General features: G+C 42.6%; 1 protein-coding gene across 6 annotated transcripts in view; it reads left to right on the top strand.

The window, feature by feature from the left end:
- The window catches only part of hdac4 (histone deacetylase 4), a 130101-nt gene that overhangs the window by 76281 nt on the left and 27709 nt on the right, over positions 1-26111 (top strand). For 4 of the 6 annotated variants that reach the window (XM_078263246.1, XM_078263250.1, XM_078263252.1 and 1 more), the window contains 14 exons: positions 493-641; positions 1516-1687; positions 4033-4153; positions 5611-5729; positions 12043-12171; positions 12565-12671; positions 13141-13260; positions 13525-13738; positions 14177-14388; positions 19130-19387; positions 20992-21178; positions 21597-21730; positions 22439-22541; positions 24354-24400. In XM_078263246.1, the coding sequence (XP_078119372.1) occupies positions 493-641; positions 1516-1687; positions 4033-4153; positions 5611-5729; positions 12043-12171; positions 12565-12671; positions 13141-13260; positions 13525-13738; positions 14177-14388; positions 19130-19387; positions 20992-21178; positions 21597-21730; positions 22439-22541; positions 24354-24400 (2072 nt within the window). The remainder of the gene's footprint in view (positions 1-492; positions 642-1515; positions 1688-4032; positions 4154-5610; positions 5730-12042; positions 12172-12564; positions 12672-13140; positions 13261-13524; positions 13739-14176; positions 14389-19129; positions 19388-20991; positions 21179-21596; positions 21731-22438; positions 22542-24353; positions 24401-26111) is intronic. The other 2 variants (XM_078263248.1, XM_078263249.1) reach the window with 2 other exon arrangements.

The following is a 26111-nucleotide window of genomic DNA, read 5'->3' on the forward strand; positions in this document are numbered from 1 at the left end:
TTCGATTCCAATTCACAAGGTCCCCAATCGATTTCATTCCCGATTCGATTTTATTTTCAATTCAATGTCAATTAGGTTAGGGAACACTTCAGTTACAATACCAATTTAGCTTGGATATGAAATAGATTCTACAATTGTACACGGTTCCCTTCTAACCTTGTGCGTTCTTAAAAGAATCAAAGTTTACTTTTAGTGACATTAATGCACTTTTTATTTCACATGAACACACGATAAAGTGCAGCTCTACAGACTCTACAGTCAGTGAGTACTGAGTGACATTTCCTTCAGATATCTTGAGGTGACAGAGGGACCCCTTTGAAAATGGCCATGCCAGTTTTTCCCTCACCAAAATGCAGCCTAATAACTTTGGAGGGTTACCAACAACCAATATGAAGGTCTGGTCCGTCTTGTGGTTAAAAGTCGCGTCCTGGATAGTTAATACAAACACGCCCCTGCCTCCAGACGCTCTAATGTCTTGACAATCTCCTGCAGACCCCCCGGAGCAGCAGCAGCTGCAGCAGGAGCTGGTAACTCTCAAACACAAGCAGCAGCTCCAGAGACAGCTCCTGATCGCCGAGTTCCAGAGGCAGCACGAACAGCTGTCGCGACAACATGAAGTCCAGCTGCAGGAACATGTCAAGGTGAGTGGACAAGGAGGGAGTCCTTCCTCGGATACAGCGACTGTAGGTCGTACTCATGAGAAATGCACCTTGTGAAGGACAGGAGGAAGCATGTGCACGTGTACACTTAAGGGATGTGAGTGTAATCTGATCTGGTGGCAGCATTTTCATTGCTTAGTCATCCCCGTAGGAACCTTGGCCCCAATAAACCTTTGTGAATTTTGCATGTGACTCACTTTGCTAAAAAGCCTCCCTGGTGTTGCCACGAGCACAGAGTCAGCCAATGAGGACGATCAGTCGGGTATGAAAATAACTCTGATGTGTATTCTCCAGTAGGGCTGGGCAATATATCGATATATAAGGCTAGATATTGTCTTAATTTTTGGATATCGTAATATCGCAATATGACACTTGTGTTGTCTTTTCCTGGTTTTAAAGGCTGGATTACAGTAAAGTGATGTCATTTCCTGAACTTACCAGACTGCTTTAGCTGTTCTATTATTTGCCTTTACTCACTTAGTCATTATATCCACATTACTGATGATTACTTATCTAAAATCTAAATGTGTAAATATTCTGTGAAAGCACCAATAGTCAACCCTACAATATTGTCGCAATATCGATGTATTTGGTCAAAAATATTGTGATATTTCATTTTCTCCATATCGTCCAGTCTGCTTAGTCTCCTGGTAAGCATTTGGCGTATTGGACTCGGCTTGGTGATGTCATGTCACAGAATAGCTAGCTTTCAAAACATTGATTCTTTACAGCAGGCCGTGGCTACTTTTGTCAAAACAGTGTCTTCTCAGTGGCGACACGTTTTTGCGTGTATCCTGTGTAGTGTCCTTCACCCATCTTCTTTGTCTCCTTGTACTTTCTTCCTTCTACTGTACAGTCTTGTCTCTCTCTCCACCAGCACCAACAGGACTTACTGGCGCTCAAGCACCAGCAGGAGCTGTTGGAGCACCAGAGGAAGATGGAGCAGCAGCGTCATGAGCAGGAGATAGAGAAGCAGCAGCGGGAACACAAACTCCTACAGCTCAAAAACAAGGAGAGGGGGCAGGAGAGTAAGTAGCAGCTGCTAGCGAGCGTGATGCCTTCATTATACAGTACATATACAAGGCATCTAAAAATGTTTACTATGAAGTGATGAAAATGAAGCAAGTTGGTCTGAGGAGCATTAGTATACCTAGAGTAATTTGACAGAACAAAACACCAAATAACGTCATGTTTGACCTATCATACATTGACTTTCCATCTTCTGAATGCTGCCCACATCTGCTGGAACTGTGCTGAAGCACTGTGTTATATTATGTCAGAGAGACTTGGCCCCTCCATCCCCTACCTGTCCTTATTGTCCCAGCAGTCAGAACAGCCTACCTTGCCCATTTACCACAGGGAATATCACAAGAAGAGGAGCAAGACATTCACATTGCACATGCCTTCGTTTTTATAATTTGTTCTCTTTTCCTAGTGTAATTTTGTTTGAGGAACAAAATGACAGCAATAAAGTTAAACCAGGCAATTCACTGTACCCTGACGTCATTCATTCATTTTGTGTTTCTTTTTAAAGGATAGTCTTGTTCATTTCCACTCTCTTGCCTTGGGCATCTTTTATGATAACATGGTACTCCCCAAACTACTTGCTGAGACCCGGGAACACAACGACATTTCTACAAGTCAGAAACACAAGCTGTCAGACAGTCAGACTGGTTGTAAACAAGCCAACAGTTTAGCAAGTTTATCTAAACCGCTTTATTCAGCGATAAAATCAAAAACGTGCTAGAACTATAGCAAAAAAGAGGAAGTCATAGATGGATTAGGACGTAGAGTAGATCTAAAAAATCTGCGATGGATGCTTACAATGGACATGCGGATTACTCATTTTACAGTTCCTTTTGTGTTTTCTCTTCCAAATAACTTTGAATATCCTGGGGATTTCTGTTCTGATCCTCTGCTTAATTTTTTTCCAATGAGTCCTTTTTAACAATGTTGCCACGTTACCAAATCTTAGCAATTCATTTGGTGTGTAAAAGCTATCATGAGCGATATAACTAATAGCCAAACCTATGAAACCAAAGTCATTCTTTGATATTTATCATTCGGATGTGAGAGCACTGATGGTGCCTTTACTGTCAGGAGTCACGCTGATCCCGCTGCAAAGTGCTCTCACCTGGACTAACGAATAAAGCTGACCTGGTAGAAGGTAATGTGTGTGGCTGTTCTTTGACCTGTGTCAAGCCAATTGTTTTTCTTGTTCCTGTAATTGACCGTAAAAGACATTAAGGTCTTGAGTCGCTATGTAAAGCACTTTGGATTGCCTTGTTGTTGAAAAGCTCTGTTTACATAAACTTGCTTTACTGAATATGTTACTTTTTGTTTGTATCTACTTAACACAGGACTTGAAGGGCTCTAAAAATATGGTGCTTCCTTTCATCATGCTGGTGTACACATTTACATGATCCACGCCCAGTTTAAATGTTGTAAAAGGCCTGATTTGGAAACAGCTGCTAATGAGGAGAAAATGACTCGCTCTTAATTATGGTTTTTGTTAGTACTGTATGGCTGTAAAATGCTGCAATGTGGGGTTTTTTTTCCTGCACAAATGCATTTCAATATAATGGACCCACATTTGGAACCATGATTTTCTGCCAGTAAAGTCCTTTTCCTCAATCGTTCTCCGCTAGGCAAAGTGAGCCTACAGTTTGACGTCTGTGGAAAGAGCATTGGGTTGTAAACAGAGGAAGCTTTGTTAAGTACTGCAATAAATTGCATAGAAGGCAATTTCCTTCAGTGGCAAAGTGCACATATTGCGATGTCAGCACTTCCAGCTGCACCGTGATTTAGAGAGCATACTGTATATTATCTGTTGTCACGTTCACATACTGTATTTACCACTTTCTCTCCCAAGCTTGACACATAACCTGTTATCACTCCCACTGTCACATTCTTAGAAAAACACCTCTACTGTTTTTTCCGGTATTCTCATAACAGCCCCCTTTATTGCTCTCCTCACTGCATTCTTACTTTTTCTCTCGGTCTCGCTTTCCCCTCTCACTCATCCACGTCTTCCCTCCCTGGACAATTGGTTTGTAGCTGTGAAATGAGAGTGGTAATTGAGGAGAGACCTGGAGCAGAATGTTACTCATGACGTGCGTCTTCAAGGCGAGTTACAGAGCACTGCTGTCTGTCTCTGTGGAATTTTAGGGAAAACTCTGATGCCGCTCTGCATGTAGTTACAAACCCATTATCTGTCCAAGTATGAATGGATGTTGTTAAAATCGTAATGTTAGTCTCCAGAATTGCAATACTGAAAGAAGTGTTTTTTTCGTACGAGGCGATAAGTAAAAAGTGCACAAACCTTTGGATACTGAGCTCCCTGTGTCTCTCTGTATCTCTCTGTCTCTGTCAGGTGCAGTCGCCAGTACAGAGGTTAAGATGCGACTTCAGGAGTTTGTCCTGAACAAGAAGAAAGCCCTGGCTCAGCGAAACCTAAACCACTGTCTGCCCAGCGACCCGCGCTTTTGGTATGGGTGAGTGTCACAGCCCACCACTGCAGAACCACTCATGGATTGGGATGTGAATGGTTGTGAATGAAGAATGTATGCGATAATAAGTCCAAGTTCAAGTCATGCCAGGAGAGAACTACAATTTACATATCATTTGTAAAATACATTTAATTTGATATGTGATAAATACACATGCAGAATGAGAGCAGAGCTTTTTTGTGCTCAATATGCAGCTCATTGTCACTCACCGTGTCACCTAACCGCCTGCAATTATAAATGTGCATCATTGTCAAATAAAAAAAACACATATTCATCACACATGAAGCCTTGATTTCCGAGCTATTAAACATCAGCCTGTATTGTTTTAGTGTATTTGTATAAGCCTTGTAGTTGTTGCCTATTCTTATCTTGCCTAAAACAAACAGCTATACTGAAAAACTAAATCAAACATAAAAGCCACAATCATGAGCGACATAAAAGTCCCTTATCACCGTGGCTTTGCAAACATGGCAAATTCTGTTGTGTGTGTGTGTGTGTGTGTGTCCCTGCGTGTGTACGAAGTTACACACATCAACTGTAGCGTCTCTGAGAGTCCTCGCCAGTTGCCTTGGCTATACAGAGAAACGTTGGAAGGAACGAGGCTTTGTTCTGTCGATGTTTGTAGTCAGTGATTGACAGCTGGCTCTCTTTGAGGTGTGTTCGTGTGCGTGTGTGTTTGAAGTGGGCTAAAAGAAAAGACAATGGCACCTCTCCTGCGCTTTAAATATTTGAAAAGGCTTTAAGCAGTCAAGCATTTCTGCAAAGGCAGGAGATGATAGAACAATCCAAAGAGGGTGCCATCAGTGAGGAAAATGTCCCATCACTGTCACCCACATCAACATTTCTCCCATTTCATTTAGTGTCCTACCTGTTTGCTTTCTCCTCAGTTCTTCTATAGATGTTTCCCTCTTTAAACCTCATCCCTTCTCTCATCCTGCATCTCTTACCTCACCCGCCTTTCAGTAGGAAACTAGGCCTCAGCCTCTTTGCTGTCTTAAGGCCCTGACACACCAACCCGACAGCCAACCGTCAGGAGGAAAGGCAGTCGGACTGACAGTCGGACTGACTGCCTCCCCGAGTTGGTCAAAAAAGTGCCTCGAAACACACACCGAAGCGACGCCGACTTGAGCGTACGTTCTGCGCGAGACGTAATACGTCTCCATAACAGCAGGCGGCGCTAATCTGTATTGTCGCCCAAAAAATGAAAACTGGCAACTGATTAGACGAACGCGTCACGTGGGTCTGGCTGCTCCCGGATTTTACAACCGAGCATAATGGCGGCTCATTCAGGGAGGGAGATGGATGCTGTCTTTGTCACTACACCTTTTATGTGTGTGATTGTGTCTATGGAAGGTCAGGTATGGTACAGTAGGTTTCAGCAAACCTGACAAGCATACATAAATACTGATGTATTTTAATATATATTTTTCTTTTTTTTGTAGAAAAACCCAGCACAGCTCTTTGGACCAGAGCTCTCCTCCTCAAACAGCTTTGTCAGCGTATACCCACCCAATGCTGGGCACATACGACTCGAGAGACGACTTCCCCCTTCGCAAAACAGGTACAGAATGGTGTCAAGATTTTTTTTTTTTCTGGGGTATTGTTACTTTCTGACATCCATATTTCTCCACCTCTTAAAACCAGCCACCCACTGCATGTCTAGGGGGGAGCCCTAATCTTCCTTTTCCCTGCATTAGCAATTGAAATGGCTTATTGGGTTTCAAAGTCAGGCACATGAACCAGGAGTCAGCCACTGGAGGATTAAAAGGAGCCCCTAGTATCAAAAAATATATCAAAAGTTATTTAATGAGGTCTTTTGAACCATTCTAATGCAAACGAGGCTGGGTGGGTGGAGAGTGGAAATCTAAATTATATATTTAAGAAACTTAAAACCAGTAAAAATTGTGTTAAAGGAATAGATCAGCATTTTGGGAAATATGCTTATTTGCGTTAGATGAAAGATTTAGACCACTCTTGTGGTAAACATGTAGCTGGAGGCAGCAGCCGGTCATCTTAGCTTAGCATAAAGATTGGAAGCAGGAGAAAACATTCAGCCTGGCTCCGTCCAAAGGTAACAAAATCATCCTCCCAGCCCGTCTAAAGCTCACTAACCTGAGCTAAGCTGACTATGTCTTTTCCAGCACCAGTCAGGCAAGAAGCAGACTCCAGGAAGTTACTAGTTTCAGCCAAAAAATGATCCTAAATTATCTTTAAACTTAACGTTTTCCTGCTTTCAAGGTCTTACAGTAAATGAATGTGGAAATATTTGAGGATTTGAGCCTGAAAATGACTTTCCTACTTCTATTCAGCCTTTTGCGTCATCATCAGGTGTAGAACGTTTGGTAAAAAAAAAAGATTTCTTTTTAAAAGCCAGTTGGCTATTCTCCTGTTTTAGACATTTACTAACTCATTCAGGCACACTCCTTCACAGACGTCATAGATCATACTGTTTAACAAAACAGCCCTTGACTACTCTGAAGTGTCCTAGGAAGAACATACAAAGCACCAGTTCCTGCATTTTTGATTTCTCCATCCTTCTGTCCAAGTCAAGTATGGCCAGGCTGTGATTGTTCACTTAGCGTCTGCAGCTGCTTTGGCAGTATCGCTGCCTGCTTTCACAGCTGGAGGCCCAGCTCTGTGTACTTTGCACTCCTGGCCACCTGCTGTGAGCTGGAGGCAGGAGTGATTTAAATCCTGGCATATGACCTCAGACAGCAGGTTTCAACTTTCAGCGACACTCAAATGTAATTCAGGGATTTTTTTGGGGGGTGAGTGGTGCCGAGAAATATTCACAATTTACAGTTTCACAGTTCATACTGACACAAAGTGCAACAGGCACTATAGCCCAACATATCACGGTGCATATATGGAGAACATTTCAGGAGAAATGGATTTGAAAGCAGAGTTCTTTGTCTCTTTGTGTCAGTTGTGAGGCGGGGCAGAGAGGGAATACTGACATGTGTGCACACACACACACACACACACACACACACACACACACACACACACACACACACTGCTGTTGAGAAACTGTTGTGTCAACAGTGAGCAGACATACTGCAGATCAGATTAGATGGGCAGACAGAGATGAACTGTGTTCAAGAGGAAGTGAGTGACAGGGGTGACCACAGTTGTGCTCCGCTCTGACGACCGGAGCTGTCACACATGACGTTTTTGCCTGTGGTGACCCTTTTTTTTTTTGTAATGCATGCGTGTAAATTATAAATGTAGGTTAAGAAGCGAGGGCCAGGCGTACAGTATATTACAACAGGGGCTCATTGTCCAAGTCTGAGAGGCTCTGTGATAATGGAGAACACAGAGGGCCACTTTGAATGCTGCGGCAGGAAGTCTGTTAAGCCTTCATGACAGATGCAGACTTGTCATGCTGACCCCCTTTGTCCCTCACCCTTTCACCCTTTCACCCTTACACACACACACACACACACACACACACACACACACACACACACACACATTCCCATATCACACTGAACATTTAAACCCTGCAGGATGCCCACCCTTCCATATTCTTTATTTAATTTGCTTTACATTTTGACACTCCTATTCAGCGCAGAGTACGGTGAGTGAACTAGTCGAGTGGTTCCCAAAACTTTTTGATAAGATTTTGTGCCAGGGTCCCGCATCTTAATAGGACTTTTGCTTTTGGATTTTTTTATTACAGAAAGTGTATGAAACCCATGACCAAAATAGTCATACGAAGACGAAGATGGTTTTTGCTTCTAAATGCCTATTAAAAGTGATAACGTAGTAGTGTGGATGTTGCCTTGAACCTACTGACCAAGACTAAACCCATCTCCTCTGATGCCATTGGATATAACGTCCATGTTGTCCTCCTCCAACACTCAATCATCCTCCTTCCACTTGAATCCCCACTGATTGTTGGACTTGTTTGTGGACTGTATCCACTTCCAGGTATATAACTAAAGCAAACTCATAGGTAAAAGCCTGGTATTTTATGCATCTAACCTCAAACCCATCGGTTTTGAACTTCACACTATTTTGCTGTTTACCACTTGGGTGTCACAATAACCAATAATGGATACCACTGATTTTAACAATCTCGTGCCACCTCAATGTGAAGGCCTCATTGTTTGTAACTATCAGAAGACATATGTATTTTGAGAAAAGGTAAGAATGAAACATTAATTCTTAGCACAACACCCACCACATTGTCTACACTACACTAATTTGGCTAAAATAGATTTACAAACAAGCCTGCCTATTCATCTACAGTATCTGTCTGTCTACAGTCTGTCCCTCTAACCCTATATATCTAATGTATCATCAACATATGATATTTCTGGGAAGCTCCAGCTGATGAGTTTCACCAAACTACTCTATTGATTTCAATACATCTTCCTCCCTTTCTGCCCTTCCTTGGAAGAGCAGCACAGCTTCCCCCGGCATGAAGTTCGGGACTCCCATCTGTCAAAACAGATGAGCATCTGATCAATATGTTTTGTATCAGAGATCCAGTTTCCTCCTCCACCCTCTATTGAAATATTAAGCACCACTTATAGAAGCGTTTAATCTGGTATTGATATGTCATTAGATGGGTGGAGATAGGTACTTTACTGGGATTTGTACAGTTTTAATGTGTGAGAGTAAAGTGCTTTTTTTGTCTTGAGCAGCATTGTGTAATAGGAGATAACATATAGAGGAAAAGCCAATTAGAGAAACCACAATACAGCAATTTCTCTTTTGAGATGAGAGATTTGAAGCCACGTGTCGTTTGGTATTTTTAGGCATACAAGACAACAGTGACATATAAAGTGAATATACAATGGTACATGGAATTCAGCGACTTCCTTGCCTTAAAAGCCAATTTTACCAATGGCTAGTGTGGAAATCTGTTTTTTAAAGTTACCTTTATAATGCCAGGACTGTGGGTTGTAGCGGCCCAGGTAATTTTCTACCATAGCAATACGTGTCCCCACAGAAGAAGATATGCATTGTTGGTACCTGACAAGAGAGGATGTAAAGGTCTATTAGTCAGAATGTGGCAGGAAGTTTTTAAATGCTGTTTTTGCCGTTTAGAAATGCGGTTTTCTGGGCCGTCAACATTGGAAAGTAGGACAGTGAAGTATGCTGTAACGAGGCGGCGCGTGCACATTTGCCAACGGTTGCCTCTAATGTGCAGGTTTGTGTAGAACAAAAAAAAAACTAGGGAGGGAGGCTTGACAATGAAGGGGAGAGGGAGTTATGCCAGGGGAAAGTGGGGATTTAGAGGGAGGGAGAGAGAGGAGTGGATGGGTGGCGGTGAAGGAGGGAGAAAGGGCTACAGTAAAATGCTAGCATCAGCAGTAAACCCAGTCTGGGCCCTCTGCAGCGAGTGTGTTCTCACGTGTGCACACTGGTGTGGTTTTGCCAAGTCGGCAGTAACACCCTTCAAAGTCACTGCGTCCTGAGGTGAACACCCCGTGGCGACCATTGCCCAGCAAACACACTTACTTCACCCTCCTTCTCTTTCTCCTTTACTGTCCTCCCTCTAATCTTCCATTCATCCCTTCTCTCTCTTTTTCTCTCTCTCTTTCTCCACTCCTCCTTTTACCTGTCCATTTCTTAATGACTCAGGACGCACAAACACAACCTTGAACACCCCTCCCCCTCCTCTAGTCCATCGTCTTTGTGCGCCTTGTCTTTCCTCCCCTGGCTGCCCACCAGATTGATCATAGTTGGTGTCACCTTTGCAGCCCAGTGGAGACTAGTATTGTTTCCTGTCACACCTGGGAAACATTTGTAGGCAAAACAAATAGTTGTTTATGATTTAGCTCGTGCATTTCCCAGAGATAAGTGTGTCCACTTTTGATGGTGGCAACTCCAACATCATGGGTCTGACTCGAATAAGCAAGTAAGGATGTCCTCTAATTTCAGGTGAATTTTCAGCACCATCATGGCTCATTTACTACTCGCATCGTTAACCCAATGGCAGGGTTGTTATTATTAGGGGACGTTCAAAGCACTTTTAGAATCAAACAGACTTACAAATAATGTTGAATGCTTGGGTGCACAATTATGACAAACTTCATCAGCAAATGCCAACATTCACATTATGTGCCTGCATTAATTAAACTAACACCAAATGTCTTTTGTAACATATATATGGCAATAATTGTGGTAATGTCAAAATGTCAGACTACTACAATTCCCTGTGCAATAGACTAAAATTTAACTTGAATGCACCCTCGTAGTCTTGCCTTCTCCTGCTGTGTTCAGTTCAGCTAATGCATAGCATTTTATCCTGATCCACTCCATCCCTCTTAACAAGGACTTTGGAAGACTGCCCTCCACTTAGTAGAAGCTCTTTTTTTAAATAATTGAGTTCAGTGCCATGTTCCCTTTAAAATTGAAAGTGCATTTGAAATAATAATAATAATTATAAATTGACAATAGGTCATCTTATCCCCACCAACCAGGAGGTATATTGAGTGCTGGTACCTCATTGAAGTACATTAAAACTTTGGGAAGCTTCATCCTACCTTGAAAAGCGTTCAAGGCTACAGGAAGCAAGTGCCAAAAGGGTTTGTAATGAACGTGAATGAGTCTTCTAAGAATAAATTGCTACAGTACACAAAGAAGAATCAATTGCTTCCACTTGACTGTACCAAAAAGTCCTGCCTCCTTCTCTGAGGCTAATGAACTTAGCATGGTCTGTTTGATACAAGGCTGTGGGACAAGCATTGGGTCAACGGTTGGTCAACTGTCCAGCTTCAACTAATTGAACGGAATGAAGCCAGTGGAGGAGGGAATAAAGCTGCCCATGTCTGTGGTAGTCTGGCAGTGAGACACCAAAGCAAGATTGTCCAGAAAAGGTCAGGTCCTATCCCTGACAAGACAACATTCCCAGAATATACTAAAAGCTTGCCTCTTCTCTGTCCTGCCATCATGTTGCACTCGCCAATACAGCTTCAAAGCAACTTCAGAACGGGAGGCAGAGCCCCAAAAAATATTCATGGAACAAGGCACACACATACCCATCAGCATACAAACATGATGACAGACAATGACAGTTTTCTGTAATTGAAAGTGTCTGGAAACAGAACAGCTCAGACCATTGAAACGTTCAAGTTCTTGCTTAAGACCCACTATTATTCATTGGCCTTCAATTGAAGTTGAACTTTGATACCTTGACCTTTTTTTTTTTCTACTGTTGGTTATTATGTATTGTTTGTGTTATCTCTTTGATTTTTGGAGCTTGTTAAGCACTTTGGTCAACTATGGTTGTTTTTAAATAAAAAAAAATTGAACTGAACTGGAAACAATCGGTGTTCACTGTCAGAGCGTGGTTGCAGCATCATTAAGAGTTGGGTCATGAGGAAGCTGCCAGTTGGCTGCCTCCCCTCTTGTTGCAGCGCTTCCCATTGTCAGACGATGGTGGCTAACCTCCGCTCCACAATCTGTCGGTCAACACATACTGTGTGGTCTATAGGGATGAGCTCATTAGCTCCACTACAGGACCCTGAACAAGCTCCCACTTGTATGTCCCCAGCAATCCACCACAAAGCTGAGTGCCGAAGAGACAATTTAGACTGACTCGGTACTTTTCACATTTACGGGGCTAATTTGGGGTGTAACACATTCATATTTTTAGAATTAGTGGCCCAGTTGGAAATCAAATGCTTAACCCTGCCTGCTTTACTCTATCCACTTAGTTGTCTGCCACACATTTGTTAAATGAGATGGGATAAGCCACACTCGGTGACAAAAACACATAGTATTGACATTATTTTCAATTGACTTTCATATATTAAAGAAGCTCTCACTTTTAAGTTCTGTCTTACTCTGGACTGTAACTTCTCCACCTTTTGAGTAAACCCTCCATCATGTCCCCGTTGCTCTCTGTGTCTTGCCAGCCTCTGAGCCCAACCTGAAGCTTCGTTCCCGGCTAAAGCAGAAGGTGACAGAGCGCCGCAGCAGCCCTCTGCTCCGAAGGAAAGATGGTCCCATCACTACCGCCAAGAAGCGTTCCCTCGACTTGGCTGGTGAGCACTCTTGTTGCTGGATTTCTTCTGTTGTTTCATGATAAAATTGTGAAGAATCTTCCCACTACTTTGATAGACGAGTAAAAGATATTAAAACATTCACATTCTAAATCATATCAAACATCAATGACTGGATTTTGCCTAGCAAAGTGGTGTTTGATGGCTTATTGTTTTTATCTAAATAAAGTTACATACTATCATCATTCATTTTAGTGAAGTTTTGGATATGAAAAAAAAAAAAAAATCTAATCCATACTTTAATATGAACACACCCCAGAAGGACTATAACAACACAAGGACAATGTATAACAGAGTCATATTTAATCACAGAAAGCTCAGCATTTCAGACCAGCATGTTTGAAACATCTAATTTCTGTGTTGTGTGTGTTCTAGAGTCTGCATGCAACAGTGCACCAGGCTCAGGACCCAGCTCCCCCAACAACAGCTCTAGTAACATCCCAAGTGAGAACGGGGTCACTATCTCCAGCAGCCCAGGAGAGGTAACCTACATGACTTTTGGTGTTTTATGTGCATGGGGCAGACAGGTGACCAGAGGACTCCAAGAGGAGATTGGCAATGTCTATCTCTTTTGGGGGTGGCAGTGGCTCAGTCCGTAAGGTCTTGGTCACCGGTTCAAGTCCACGTTCGGAGTGTACAGAGTGTGGACTGGTAGCTGGAGAGGTGCCAGTTCACCTCCTGGCCACTGCAAAGGTGAACCGAACCGAACCCCCCTCACTCTGACATTTCTCCATTAGTGCATGTATAGATCCTAGACATGTGTGTGTATTTGTAATGTATGTAATAACAGAGTGAAAAAATGGAATTTCCCCTGCAGTTCTTAATCTTAATGGAGGGCTCGAGCTCTGTGAGTGTACATGTTTGTGAAATAGAGGCAAAGTAATGTATTGTATGTATGTACTTTGTGTCTATACTCTGTATTTACTGTAATACATGGTTGTGTGTGTTCAGGTCTCCCTGCTTCAGAGGTTGGCTGCAAGGGAAGGTTCAGTTAGCCAGCTCTCTCTCTACACCTCCCCTTCTCTGCCCAACATCACCCTGGGACTGCCAGCCACAGGCCCTGCTAGCACTGTGAGTACAGTCTTTGCACAGTATATGTGTGAGATATAATGCAGTATTACTTATTTCACCAGAGAATATTTAGTTTTCAAAACGGCTCTCGTCAGTTATTTTTGGCAAGAAGGTGCCGTACATGTCTGATTCTATTTCTTCATCTCAGTTCCATTCTGTCTCATTTGACCCTTCTTTGTCTCCGTCCATCTGCCTCTCTCTCTCTGTCTGCCCCTTTTTTCCTTCTCCCTCCTTGTGTCCCAATCTCTCTCTCTCTTGTTGTAGCTGGTGTCAGGACACCAAGATGGTGAGAGTCGTCTGGCGTTGCCTGCGTTACAGCAAGGCATTCCTCTGACCCCTCCATTCCTGCCCACGTCCCACCTGCCCTCCTACTTGGCATCTTCAGCTCTGGACAGGGAGGGGGCCGGAGGAGGAACGGCTGGTCACAACCCCCTTCTCCAACACATGGTACTGCTGGAGCAGAGCCACAATCCAATGGGTCAGTAATCACTGCAACATTTATTTTCTTTACTTTTTTAGCAATCAGCAGTCTTATGATTATTATTATTATTATTATTATTATTATTACAGTATATGACTGACAGTATCATTTTGGCTCACTTTTTTATATGACTGTATAACTTTTTAGAGCAGTAATTTGCAGCAAATGGTTGTTTTTCATTTTTGTGTGTAAATATTGTAAATAAGTATTTACTACTTTTGCTCTTAGATGTTATGTCACCTGTGCCTTGTCTCTGTCTCCTCTTAAAGGAGAATTGTTTCTTTTTTTAATGACCTGGGACTCATTTTTGTAATCATTGCAATGATTGATGATTGCAATGCAATAGGACTGATGGTCACACTACAGAAGTAAGACCCAGCATATTAAAAAAAATGCTAATAATATTCTCCTGTTACCACTCTGTGTTTACCACAGTTGGTCTGGCTGGCCTCCCACTACCATCACCCTCTGTCTCTAAACTTGCGCGTGGCCACCGCCCCCTTGGAAGAACCCAGTCTGCCCCTCTGCCTCAGCAGCAGTGTGGACAGGCCCAAGCCCTGCAGCAGCTGGTGGTGCAGCAGCAACACCAGCAGTTCCTGGAAAAACACAAACAACAGTTCCAACAGCAGCAGCACATCATCAACAAGGTAGCTCTGTGTGTGTGTGTGTGTGTGTGTGTGTGTGTGTGTGTGTGTGTGTGTGTGTGTGTGTGTGTGTGGTCATGCGTTGGTACCATACATCCATGTGTGCATGTGTCAAGAATGGTATCTTAGGCAACATTTGAACAGCTGTGTTAGAGCAGCCAGCTTTATGTACGTGCATGTGTGTTTAGGATTGTGTGTGTGTGTGTGTGTGTGTGTGTATTTGTCTATCTACACAACACTTATTTGGTTAATGTCTGTGAATCCTGTTTTTGCTCCAAGAGCTGAGGATGAATCAGCCTGCAATCAGCAAGTCTTCTAGCAAGTCTTTCTTTTCTTGTCTGTGTTCGTGTATCCCTTACTTCTCCCTGTCACCCTGGCAACTGTGGTCTAGAGGTAGCTGCCTCCATATACGGCCACACAGGAAGTGTGGCTCAGTGCATCATCGTGTGTGTGTGTGTGTGTGTGTGTGTGTGTGTGTGTGAGAGAGCACAAGGTGATGAGGGGATTTGCAGCACTATAAGGTCATTGTGGAGAGGGAGATGGTTGTTTGTGTGTGAATCTATACTGTGTGTGTGTGTGTGTGTGTGTGTGTGTGTGTGTGCGTGCGTGCGCGTGTGTGCGGAAATTCCTGTAGGATTAAGCCCCATTATCTTGTGTTGTTGGAGACTCCCTCTTCTTCAAGACACCGGGCTGTTATGATTCATGCTAATTAAGTCCATCTTAGGTGTAATTAATTAAAAGGAGAATTGTGACTAATGAGTTTGCATTGCTTATTAAAAAATAGAAACTGTATTTGAACGATTACTTTTATATACCATATAACAACGTTATACATTTTTTACTGTTTTAGGTGTGGTTGTTTTCTTAAAACACCCCATCTGTCAGTTAGAATGCACTGAAGATTGTTAATCATTCAGAAAGATATGAGAAATCATAAACGGGTACCTGTAATTATTGTGGGCATGTTCTGGCCCCATGCTTTAAATTCATTGTGCATATGTGGAACAGGATTTCTTCCCTAATTTAGTGTACCAAATCACAGACCATTCAATGTAGACTCCATGTTAATTCAGACATTTACGGCAGGCATTCCGGTTGGTTAATAACCAGTTGATACATCAGTGCACAGTACAAATCTACAGTAACTAATTCAGACATCTCCAAACATGTAATATTGGCTTAAGAAATATATGTTTGCTTCCTGACTGCTTTTGAGTGTGTCCATATTGTTGTGTTAAGTTAAAGTTCCATTAAAAAAAAAAGCTGGGTGGCATTGTGGTGGCTCAGTGGGTAGCCCATTTGCCTCACAGGAAGAAGGTGATAGGTTTGGACCTGCCGGCCAGCTGAGGCCTCTCTGTGTAGAGTTTGCGTGTTCCCCCAGATTGCCTTTAAGTGTGAATACTGTATGTTTGTCTATACAGTGTCAGTCCTGTGATAGACTGGCAACCTGTCCGAAGTGTACCATCTGACCTAATCCTTTTTCTACAATTCCACTGCATTTAGGCACAAAGCATTTACCTTAATGCAGAGGTTGGAATCATTACCTTTTATCACACATCATGTAAAGTCACCAGACAGCTTTTTACATGTTGCAAGTGTTCAGTTGACTTAATTGACAAGCTGTGGAGCTTCCAGAGAGGATGGTGGAATAACCACCATCCTGTTAACTGGGGCCATCGGCTTTCGGCATAGCTTGAAAATGTCAATTAGCTCAAATGATCTGCCCAATTTCAGTCTGTTGTAACCTGTCATGAAGCTCATACTCCAAATATCACCTGGAGAAGTGTTAGCCAGAGCTGATGCAACAGATTCTCTCTGAGTTTGTCAGTGTAACCTGTTCCATTCTGGGGTTTTGCCAGCATTAATCCAAACCTTTGTATTCCTTAATAAAAAAGCATAAATCTGTGATTAGGCAAGAACAAACTTGAGCGAGTAAGTTGTGTAATAGTGGCACAGATGATGCACACTGAAAGTATTGGCACCGTAACCAACTCCAGTTAATTTAGCTATTTAAGGGGGCACTTACGGTAAAATCGGCAAGAGAATCTGACAGTGACAGCTACAGATACCAAAATGCAACCACCTTAAATACTTTTCATTTTTTTCCCCCAAATTCAGCTCTCCGACATATGGCTGCTCTGGCTTTTTTAAGATTATTTTTGGGGCTTTTCTGCCTTTAATTGATAGGACAGCTAGGTGAGAAAGGGGAGAGCGAGGGGGACGACATGCAGGAAATCGTCATAGGTCGGACTCGAACCCTGGACCTCTGCGACGAGGCACAAGCCTCTCAGTATATGTGCGCCTGCTCTACCCACTGAACACAACCCGGCCACCCGTTAGAAATTTTTAAATACATTGTGTTTCTTTCTAATATGATTGTACAGTTCCACAGCCATTGGAGTTGTATACCCAGTAGTCCCATTCTTACACAATTTCATGTAAATAAATAACATGCCCCCAGCTAGTCATTGACTTTGTTTCATCTCTTTACTGCCTCTCAAACAACATAGCACAATGGAAAAATGTAGAAGTACCCCCGAGAAATACTATTGATTGCTGCATTTTAAAGTCGGTTTCTGAAAAACAATACACTTTCCATTTAACAAGAGGAATTGCAGCGCTATTATAGAGATAATGACCATCATGGCTGCCATTACATTTGATACTTACCATATGTATGAGTTCAGTATCACAAACTATCCTTACAAATGTATTACTGGTATGGTACCTATGTTTAGTTTCATTGATCGACCCTGTTCACCATTGGACGTCCTCCACTTTGTAAAACATGAATCATCCTTCCTCGTTCACATTTTGTTGTCAAGTCAGCAATGAAAAGGGGCCCTTCCTGCTAACAAAAATGTTGGCTTTAACAGTCATGTTGGCAGCAAGGAAAGGAATGAAAGAATCTTGAAATAGTTCCAAACCAAGCCTGCTGCTTACCTTTAATTACCCGAGGCTGCTAAAGCAATACTGGGGTATACTCACTGTCATAATATTGTTGTGAAAGTGTGTGAGAAAAACAGATGGTGACAAGAGTCAACTAGTGTCACTGAAAAAATGGGTGCACGATGGCTCTACCCATGTACCGATAACTGATCCAAACAAGTGTCTTTATCGTGTATTGCCACTCGATCAACACACACTCATTTCTCCAACAATATGTGGATGCATAGATGGATGTGGTTCTGCTATCTCTGTCACTCTCTTCTAACTGATTCAACAGGCTTATGTAGAGCCTGCCTTATGGTTCCTATCTCAGCAGCTATTTCCTCTCTTTAAGTTTTAGCAGGGTTGGAGGGAGAGAAAGATAGCAAAACAAGAGAAAAAGGAAGAGCGAGAATCAGTGTTTTGAGTTTTTTTTGGAGAAGAGGGACTGGGATGAAGCAAGAGCCTGCTCTCTGACGTCAATGGACTGTTCCCTAGGCATTATGCCAACCGTGTGTGTGTGTGTGTGTGTGTGTGTGTGTGTGTTTCATGCACAAACAGTGGGTCCACTCCAATCATGACCTACACATCAAGGTTGAGGTCTTTGACGACAGGGATGGGGGACAGCTGCCACAACAAGATTCCTACAATCTCTCCTCTATAATTCTTCCTCTCTTTCTTTCTTTCTCTCTCTCTCTCTCTCTCTCTCTCTCTCTCTCTCTCTCTCTCTCTCTCCCCCTCCCTCCCTCATGTCCTTTGCTCAGTTTTCAACTCTTCTGCAGGCCCAGGCATAGTTAAGTTAACTATGTGTAAATGCATTTCAAATATTTGACATGGAGATCTTTAAATAAATAAATAACCTATTCAGAGTACATGTCCGGTTATCTCTGTGTACAGAAAGTACAAGTGCCTGGTTAATGTTAGCTTTTGTCTGGTTCAACTTAAGGTCTTTTACATTGTTGTTATGTACTCAAACTGGTCAGTCAGCTATTGTTGGAATGAAAAACATCTTCAGTGGACCAACACTTGTTAAGGCGGTGCAGGTTGTATGGCATCATACAGTACATTGCTGTCCCTAGTAGTGGAATGTAAATACGTACATTTACTCAAGTACTGTACTTAAGTACAAATTTGAGGTACTTGTACTTGAGTATTTCCATTTCATGGTACTTAATACTTGCACTGCATTTTAGAAGCCAATATTGTACTATTTACTTCACTATATTTATTTGACAACTTTGGTTACTTTGCACATTAAGTTATAAATGCAAAGTACAAATTCACTATGTTAATTATGATGTATTGTTATAGGTTAAGCTACCCAGAAGTATGCATCGATAATTATAATCCAATGATATAATTCCGTTCTGCATTAGTACTTTTACTTTACTTGGTACTTGCATACTTTAACTTAAGATTTTCAATGCAGGACTTTTACTTACAGACACTACACTGCAGTGTTGCTACTTTTACCCAAGTAAAAGGTCTGAGCACTTGCACCACTGGATGTCCCTGACTGTATTGAATCTTTTCTCATGATTCCTCCTCTAAAACATTTTATTGGATTTATTACAGGGCTGTTGTATTTGACTGCATCCGTTTTAGCTGGATTTACCAAATAATTGGCAACTGTGTGTATGCAAGAGTGCTCCATGATTTTGTTTATTTTAAAATTCCTAAGCTTAACTTTCTAAATTATATTAAAACCAAATGTTCTGTAATTTTCCTTTGCAACCCTATGCATGACTCACTGGAAATCAGGCCCCCAATCATAGCAATACTACCTCTCACCTGAACTTGTCTGTTTGTCTTCTAGATCATGTCCAAGCCCGGTGATCCGGTCTCCGCAGCGAGCTCCAGCACCTCAGGGCCGGGCAGGCAGCACCAGAGTCACCCAGAGGAGACGGAAGAGGAACTTAGGGAGCACCAGGGGCTCTCCCTCTCCTCCTCGTCCTCATCCTCTCCATCCACACAGGAGACCGGGCCTCTGCGAGGGCTGGTCATCAAGCAGGAACCCCCAGACCCCCAAGAGCAGGAGGAGAGAGATGTTGAGCAGGAGTTCCTGTTCCGACAGGTGAGGAGGCAGGGGTGGGGAGGAGGTGAAGGACGGGTGCAGGTGGGAGTGGGAAAGAAGGTGGCGCAGGAGGGAAAAGCAGGAAGAGGAAAAATGCTACACAGATAGATGATAGGTTGAGAAGAGAAGGAGGAGGACAGTGAGATAAAGAGTGAATGATGGAAATTTGAGACTGACTGGGCGTGAAACTAGAGTCAGTTAAAATGCAGAAAACCACAAGTTCAATCTGCTTTTCAGATCTTCCAGAGTAAAAATAAAAATAAGGAAGATTAAACTGATCTGCTTGCAAATTCCATTCTTGCACGCATCAAATCCTATCTCAGTAACATTATCTCATCATGTGTATGCATTCAGGTTCAAAGTGACTAGAACTAGATATTATGGAGGAATCTTTTTCACTGGTTGAGTAAATGTTGGGAAAATGGATGAGAGCTACAGTATCTGACAGCAGTGACAGATGGAGCTAGTAGGGACTGACTGAAACATTACACTCTACATTCAATCTGCCTTCCTTCCTGACTGTCTCTCCAGACCACTCTCTGGAATATTTTAAGTTTTTAGTCACGTAGAACGTACTTACACACACCACTCTTGTTCCACTAATGCAGAGTAGTGTGGTTTTTTTTTTTATGAATGGCTTACGGCTTGTGTACCTCCCCCACGCTACTCCCTAGCACGACTCCAAAATAACATTCTCATGCTTTCAAAATTCATTCTGTTCTCCCACACACAGAAACCCTCACAGAGTCTGCAGTTTTGCATTCCTTGTCCATGGAAATATATTCTCTATCTCTGTATTACACACACACGCGCACACACACACACACGCACATCCATACACACACCCATACACAGTCAGGACACCATGTCCTCATCTGTCTAGCCCATCCCTGCTGTCCGCTCAGCCAAATTCAATCAGGCACGCCTTTCACTGTCGCCATGGTGCCCAATGTGAGCAGACACGCCCAACAGGATTGCTTGGTGAGACTCTTTTGAGTGAAAATGTCAGATATTTAACTCAGGTACATGAATGCTTGGGTAAGGTTCCCAAGCACTTACATGACACACATTCTAAGGAAATATTTAGTAAGTACATGTTCTGAAGGCAGTTTAGTGGCTCATTATTTCTGTGTATTATAAGCTCAGTGTTTGATCTAGGCTGCTCCCTTTTGTAATTGTATGAGGAGAATAATCATTAGTTTGTGAGGTCAAGTTGATAATCAAGTGGTTTTAGATGAATAGTGTCCATTATCCTTGTCAAAAGGGTTTAAGTATAGTCTTTTCAACTGAATGCTCAAAAGGTATCCTAAGACCTCTAAGTTAATAACCTGTCACTTAGATATCGGACAGATTTCCTTGCATTGCTACCGTATTTTTGTGGTATTGTCATGTGAACTGTACAGAACAGAAAACCAGTTTGTCACTGTGTAACATAATTTCAACTCTAAAGAATGCAGCCTTTATTATAGATTACAGTAGCTTGGCATTTGAAAGTATCTAGTGCCATCTTCTGGCAAAAGAAAGATATTACAGTCCAGTGGTCATACAGTACGTGTGTGTGTGTGTGTGTGTGTGTGTGTGTGTGTGTGTGTGTTTGTGAGCAGCAGGCTCTGATGTTAGAGCAGCAGCGGATCCACCAGCTGAGGAACTACCAAGCCTCCATGGAAGCAGCCGGGTTATCAATAAGCTTTGCTGGACACCGCCCCCTCTCCAGGGCTCAGTCATCTCCAGCCTCCGCCTCCTTCCCCATGGTAGTACAGGAGCCCCCTGCCAAGCCTCGATTTACTACAGGTCTGTTGAAAGATAATAATGATATGGGTCTTACACAGATATATCATAAAGTAGAGTGGCAAACAACAATCTAGAAACACACTTTAATCCTGCTGATTGCAGGTTAGAGGAAACATTTTTCCTGGAACCACACAGCATGATGAGCAAACATACATTACAGTTGCTGTGTATATGCACAAGGCTGTTGCTACGTATTCTGAGCCCCCTGACAATATATACCAACAACAAGTGTCATTTACTGTACCGAATCATCTCATCTGACCGTTTGTTTATGAAGAAGCAGGTCCAATAGAATATTGCATCATAAGGCTTACGGTGTGATTATAGAAATCGTGTTGCAACAACTGTTCCTGCTCTTGTTGTCAGAGATATACAATTAATCTGAAACTGTCTGTGTGATGGTGTGTGTGTTTTCCAGGACTAGTGTATGACTCTTTGATGCAGAAGCACCAGTGTATGTGTGGCAACACCACCAGTCATCCAGAGCACGCTGGCCGCATTCAGAGTATCTGGTCCCGACTACAGGAAACAGGCCTCAGGGCGCACTGCGAGGTAAGGCCACACTTAAACTTGGCCCAATAGAGGCAACCCTGTGAGACACAGATTTACATAGATACAACATTTATAAAACAATAGACTTGAATTGTCCTTTCCTGAAGCTACAGCAAGTGTGATTCTGTCTTCTTCTATTCTGGATTTTATACATTATGCAACATTACAAATACCGTATTAAGACCTCTTTCCACAGCACGAAGAACCATGTTATTAACATGTCATGTCGTGGTGTTTTTTTCCTCTTCTCCTATGTGTACACCTGTGTACTGTTGTTTTCTCTGTTAAACAACATCTTCAAAATAAAATTCTTTTGACAAAGATTCCAAGGTTAATAGTGTAATTAATCTGCTTGTTAAACTTTGAATTGCAGGTTGCTATTTTGACCAGAAGGAGGCAGTATGTAGACATTTTCTCTTGACACTTGGCTTTAAAAATAAAAGTGTGCATTCTGGGGTTATGGCTTCAAAATGAACCAGTTTCATCTCCTAAATTCTCACTTACAAATACAGACACCATGCATTACTTCATAAGTGCAGGACGGGGTATCCTAAACTTGACAATGTGACACTCTCATTGTCGTCTTCTTTAGTGACTATGGTACTTTGGACAGTGAGCGCAGAGTTTAAACCAAATGCGTAATTTGTCTCTCTTTGTCTGTCGTCTGTTTCTATTGCCGTCTTCTCCTCTGTCCTCCTCTGTGACCAGTGTATCCGCGGTAGGAAGGCCTCACTGGAGGAGTTGCAGACGGTCCACTCTGAAGCCCACGTCCTGCTGTACGGAACCAACCCACTGCGGCAGAAATTAGACTGTAAGACAAACCATAACACATCGATACATGCACACAGATTCACAAGCAAACTCTAATTTGAGCTGATGTAGCTGCTACAGTATAGATTTCTAGACAATCTGACTGCCAGCCATGCTGTTGTCTACCAGTTTAATCTTAACTAGTCTGCTAAAATGTGCCAGCATTAACGCTAAAAATGAATGAGTGTTGAGATAAATAGTATTACTTAATTGTTTCACAGTACTTTACAAACCGCTTACAACCACAATGGGCCAACGATTCAGTGCACAGGTGCAGTTCAAAGCAGAAAGCTCACAGTACATATTACTTTACATGCATACATGCAACATTAAGTGTTAGGTTTGTCAATTTGAGCAGACTAAATCTCAGACTAAGTCTTTCTTTTGAATGCCATTGTTCTGCAGCGTCTGTGAAAAGAATCTGCTTTAATGCTTAAACCGTGTCATAACAAAAGGTCCAATCTAATAAAGTCCTGGAGGTGTTACGATAAGGTGAGGAACTGCTGAAGCTTGTTAACTGGAAGTTGCACAGGCTGCTTTGTCACTTATGTAGCCTTTGTGGCTTAAAGTGCAGGTGTAGCCAAGGCTGTGTGTGTGTGGGGGGGGGGGGAAGAAAAGCTAAGGGGCAAACCCCAGTGGTCATCTTAGCTTTCATTCCAGTGGAGACATAAATTCCCCTTATTATTATTGTTTACACAGGAGAATTACCAGATAATCCTGTGTAAGGTTCAGCATACACGTGGGTCTGCACACACATTGCAAATAGTGAGGTATTAAACTATTCATATACACTGTATTAAATAATATCTGGTTAGTGGTTGTTTCTTGTTGTCAGACACTGTTGAGCACATGTATTTTTAACACATTAGCGGGTGGAGACTTGGATCCCAAACTTGGTAATGTGAGTGCTACGCTCAGCACATTGAGCTTCAGAGGACTGCTGTTGTACTCATGAAACTTCACATTAGTCCACTTGTCAACGCTGTATTGAGATTAGTTTAATGTTTTGAAAATTCAGACAGTTAAGTTTTTACATTGAAACATTTCTCGAAAAGCAGGATATGCAGTCAGTTAGATTACATTCTGATTTATGGTTCGGTGTTAAATCTCCATCTCCACCGCTAGAAACCGCAATCCCCGTAACTCGCTCTACCACACACTCCCCACGCATACACAAGTGCCGGGTCTGCTATTCTCTTAAAGAGATGCTCTAGAAAGACATAGACATACCAGCAAGTATAAATGTTCACAACGGCGTAGGTTTCTTACGGAGCCTACGCCGTAGGCTCTGCGTAGAGCCCCCGCAGAACCATAAATCCCGCCTAAGGCAATAGTGTTTAACATCCGCTGTCAAGTCAAGTTTCACAAAAAAAGTTATAGGAAATTCTAATTTCCAGAAAAGCTAGTGTTCTGTATATTTTCTGACCTGTCAGAAAAATGAAGTTCACTCGTTTCCATTTTCTCGGACAAAATCTGTCTCCTTCTCGCCTAAAATCTTGATTCCTCCTGAAGAGGGAGAGGGTTTAATTAGCAGGGCAATGAGATCCTTTTTCCCCCTTCACCTTGTCCAATTAAAGCATGCCCCTGTATACTCTTGCTGTAAGATTAGGTCAGAAAGTCAAATGCTCAGTTTCAGGGGTCATGCACCCATTTGTGCCTGCGAGTCCAGAAAGTTACCTCCTCACCTGGTAACCCTCTCTCTCTCTCTCTCTCTCTCTCTCTCTCTCTCTCTCTCTCTCTCTGTCTCTCTCTCTCTCTCACTTTATTTCTTTATTACCCTTTCTAATTATCAATGTCTGTCTTTCTGCCTCAGGTTCAGTGAGTCCCATGTTTGTGAGGCTACCATGTGGAGGCATCGGGGTAAGTCACTTATTATTGGTTCATAAAGTCGTGCTTGAGTCATTTTACAAATATTCACTAGGTGATTAAGTATTGGTAATTTGTGTGCCTGATATAACATAGAAATTGCCAGTGTTAGTCACGCTGGTTTATTCAGTGGAAAATTGTTGTAATAGACTGTTAGGTTTTTACAACATTGTGCTAATCTAATCAATACCCAACTGGCACTGCTCCATCGGACTTTGTAATGAAACAAATAAGCAGAGTTTTATCATCATCAAATAGCAGTATAATAACTGTTCCCCTTCACCCACTCTCTCTCTGCCCCCTGCCTCAATAATGATCCCATTTGTTCTTGTTCCACCAAACAAACACGTACACACACACACACACACACACACACACACACACACACACACAAACGCACAAACGCCCCTCAAGGTCCAGAGGCAACAAAAGCTGTTACTTGCCTTTCCGCTGTGTTTGTAATTATAACCAGATGTTTTCAGCATACGAGCTGTATGTTTGTGTGTGTGCACTGCTTTGGTTGGGGGGTATGTTTTTGTTTGTGTGCATAGCAGTGTGTTTGGGGATGTTTGTGTGCTAAGGCTGCTCAGAGTTGGAAGTGCTATCTTTTGAAATGGATATGTTAGAACAGTCTCACACACCTGTGTGTGTGTGTGTGTGTGTGTGTGTGTGTGTGTGTGTGTGTGTGTGTGTGTGTGTGTGGTTGACTTTTACACAATGTTGAGGATTTCCAAAGGCCAGCCCGATACCCATCCACCTACACCTACATTGCCCTTTTACTTGCTCTTTCTACATCTCCAACTCTTCTACATGTCATCCATACGTCCTGACTCTCTCCCTCTCTTTCTATGCCCCCCTTTCTTTCCTCCCTTGGGGCTTACTGCTGTTGCTGTGGTGGGAACAAGAAGAGCCCAAGCTCCGCGCTGCTCTGTTCTGCTCTTTATAATCGCAAATGGGGGCTAAATTGTTGTCTTCCTGTCATACACACACATACAAGCCACGCACACACACACTTACAGAGGAAGGGGTTTGAAATTAGGCCGTCAGCCTGTGGGAAACCATCATTCCATCATACCAGCACGTTCCCGCTCTTTTCTACCTCCGACACACACACACGCACACACACACACACACCCCTTCCCTTTCACTTTTTGACTAACTTGCGTCCCACTCCTGGCTTGAGGCGAAGCTAGCATCAACATGGGAAATAATAAACCACCCAGTCTCCACATGCTGCTTTGGAGCAGCATCTGTTTGTGCTCATTAACCTGACTTGTATATATGATTCAGTTTCCCATTCACTCACTCACTTGGCTCTTCGTTTGCTCCCTCGCTCAATCACTGACTCGGCTGCTACATAGTGTCTTCCACTTACGCCAGCTTCTCTCTCTCTTTCTCTCTGCTCCATCAGTCACTAATCATCAACACTCTCTATACCTCCTCACTCCCTCCTTTTTAGTTTTTAGTCTGTGGTAAATGCACCACAATTTTTATTTCATGGTTCTTCCTTGGCACAACTTTAAAAGAGCCCTTTTCTTCCCCTATGGATGTTATTATGGAGTCCTCCTCCAGCCTTGATCGCTCCTGTCACAGGAGACAAGAGGAAAGTAAAGTGGGCCGGCTGGCTGAAAAGCTGTTGAGTCGCTTAACACACCGACTGGTTGAAGGACTGAGGGGCTATACCAGTCGGCCAACTGACTGACTG

This window comes from Sander vitreus, chromosome 11 (assembly GCF_031162955.1).
Source record: "Sander vitreus isolate 19-12246 chromosome 11, sanVit1, whole genome shotgun sequence".
Classification (NCBI taxonomy): domain Eukaryota; kingdom Metazoa; phylum Chordata; class Actinopteri; order Perciformes; family Percidae; genus Sander; species Sander vitreus.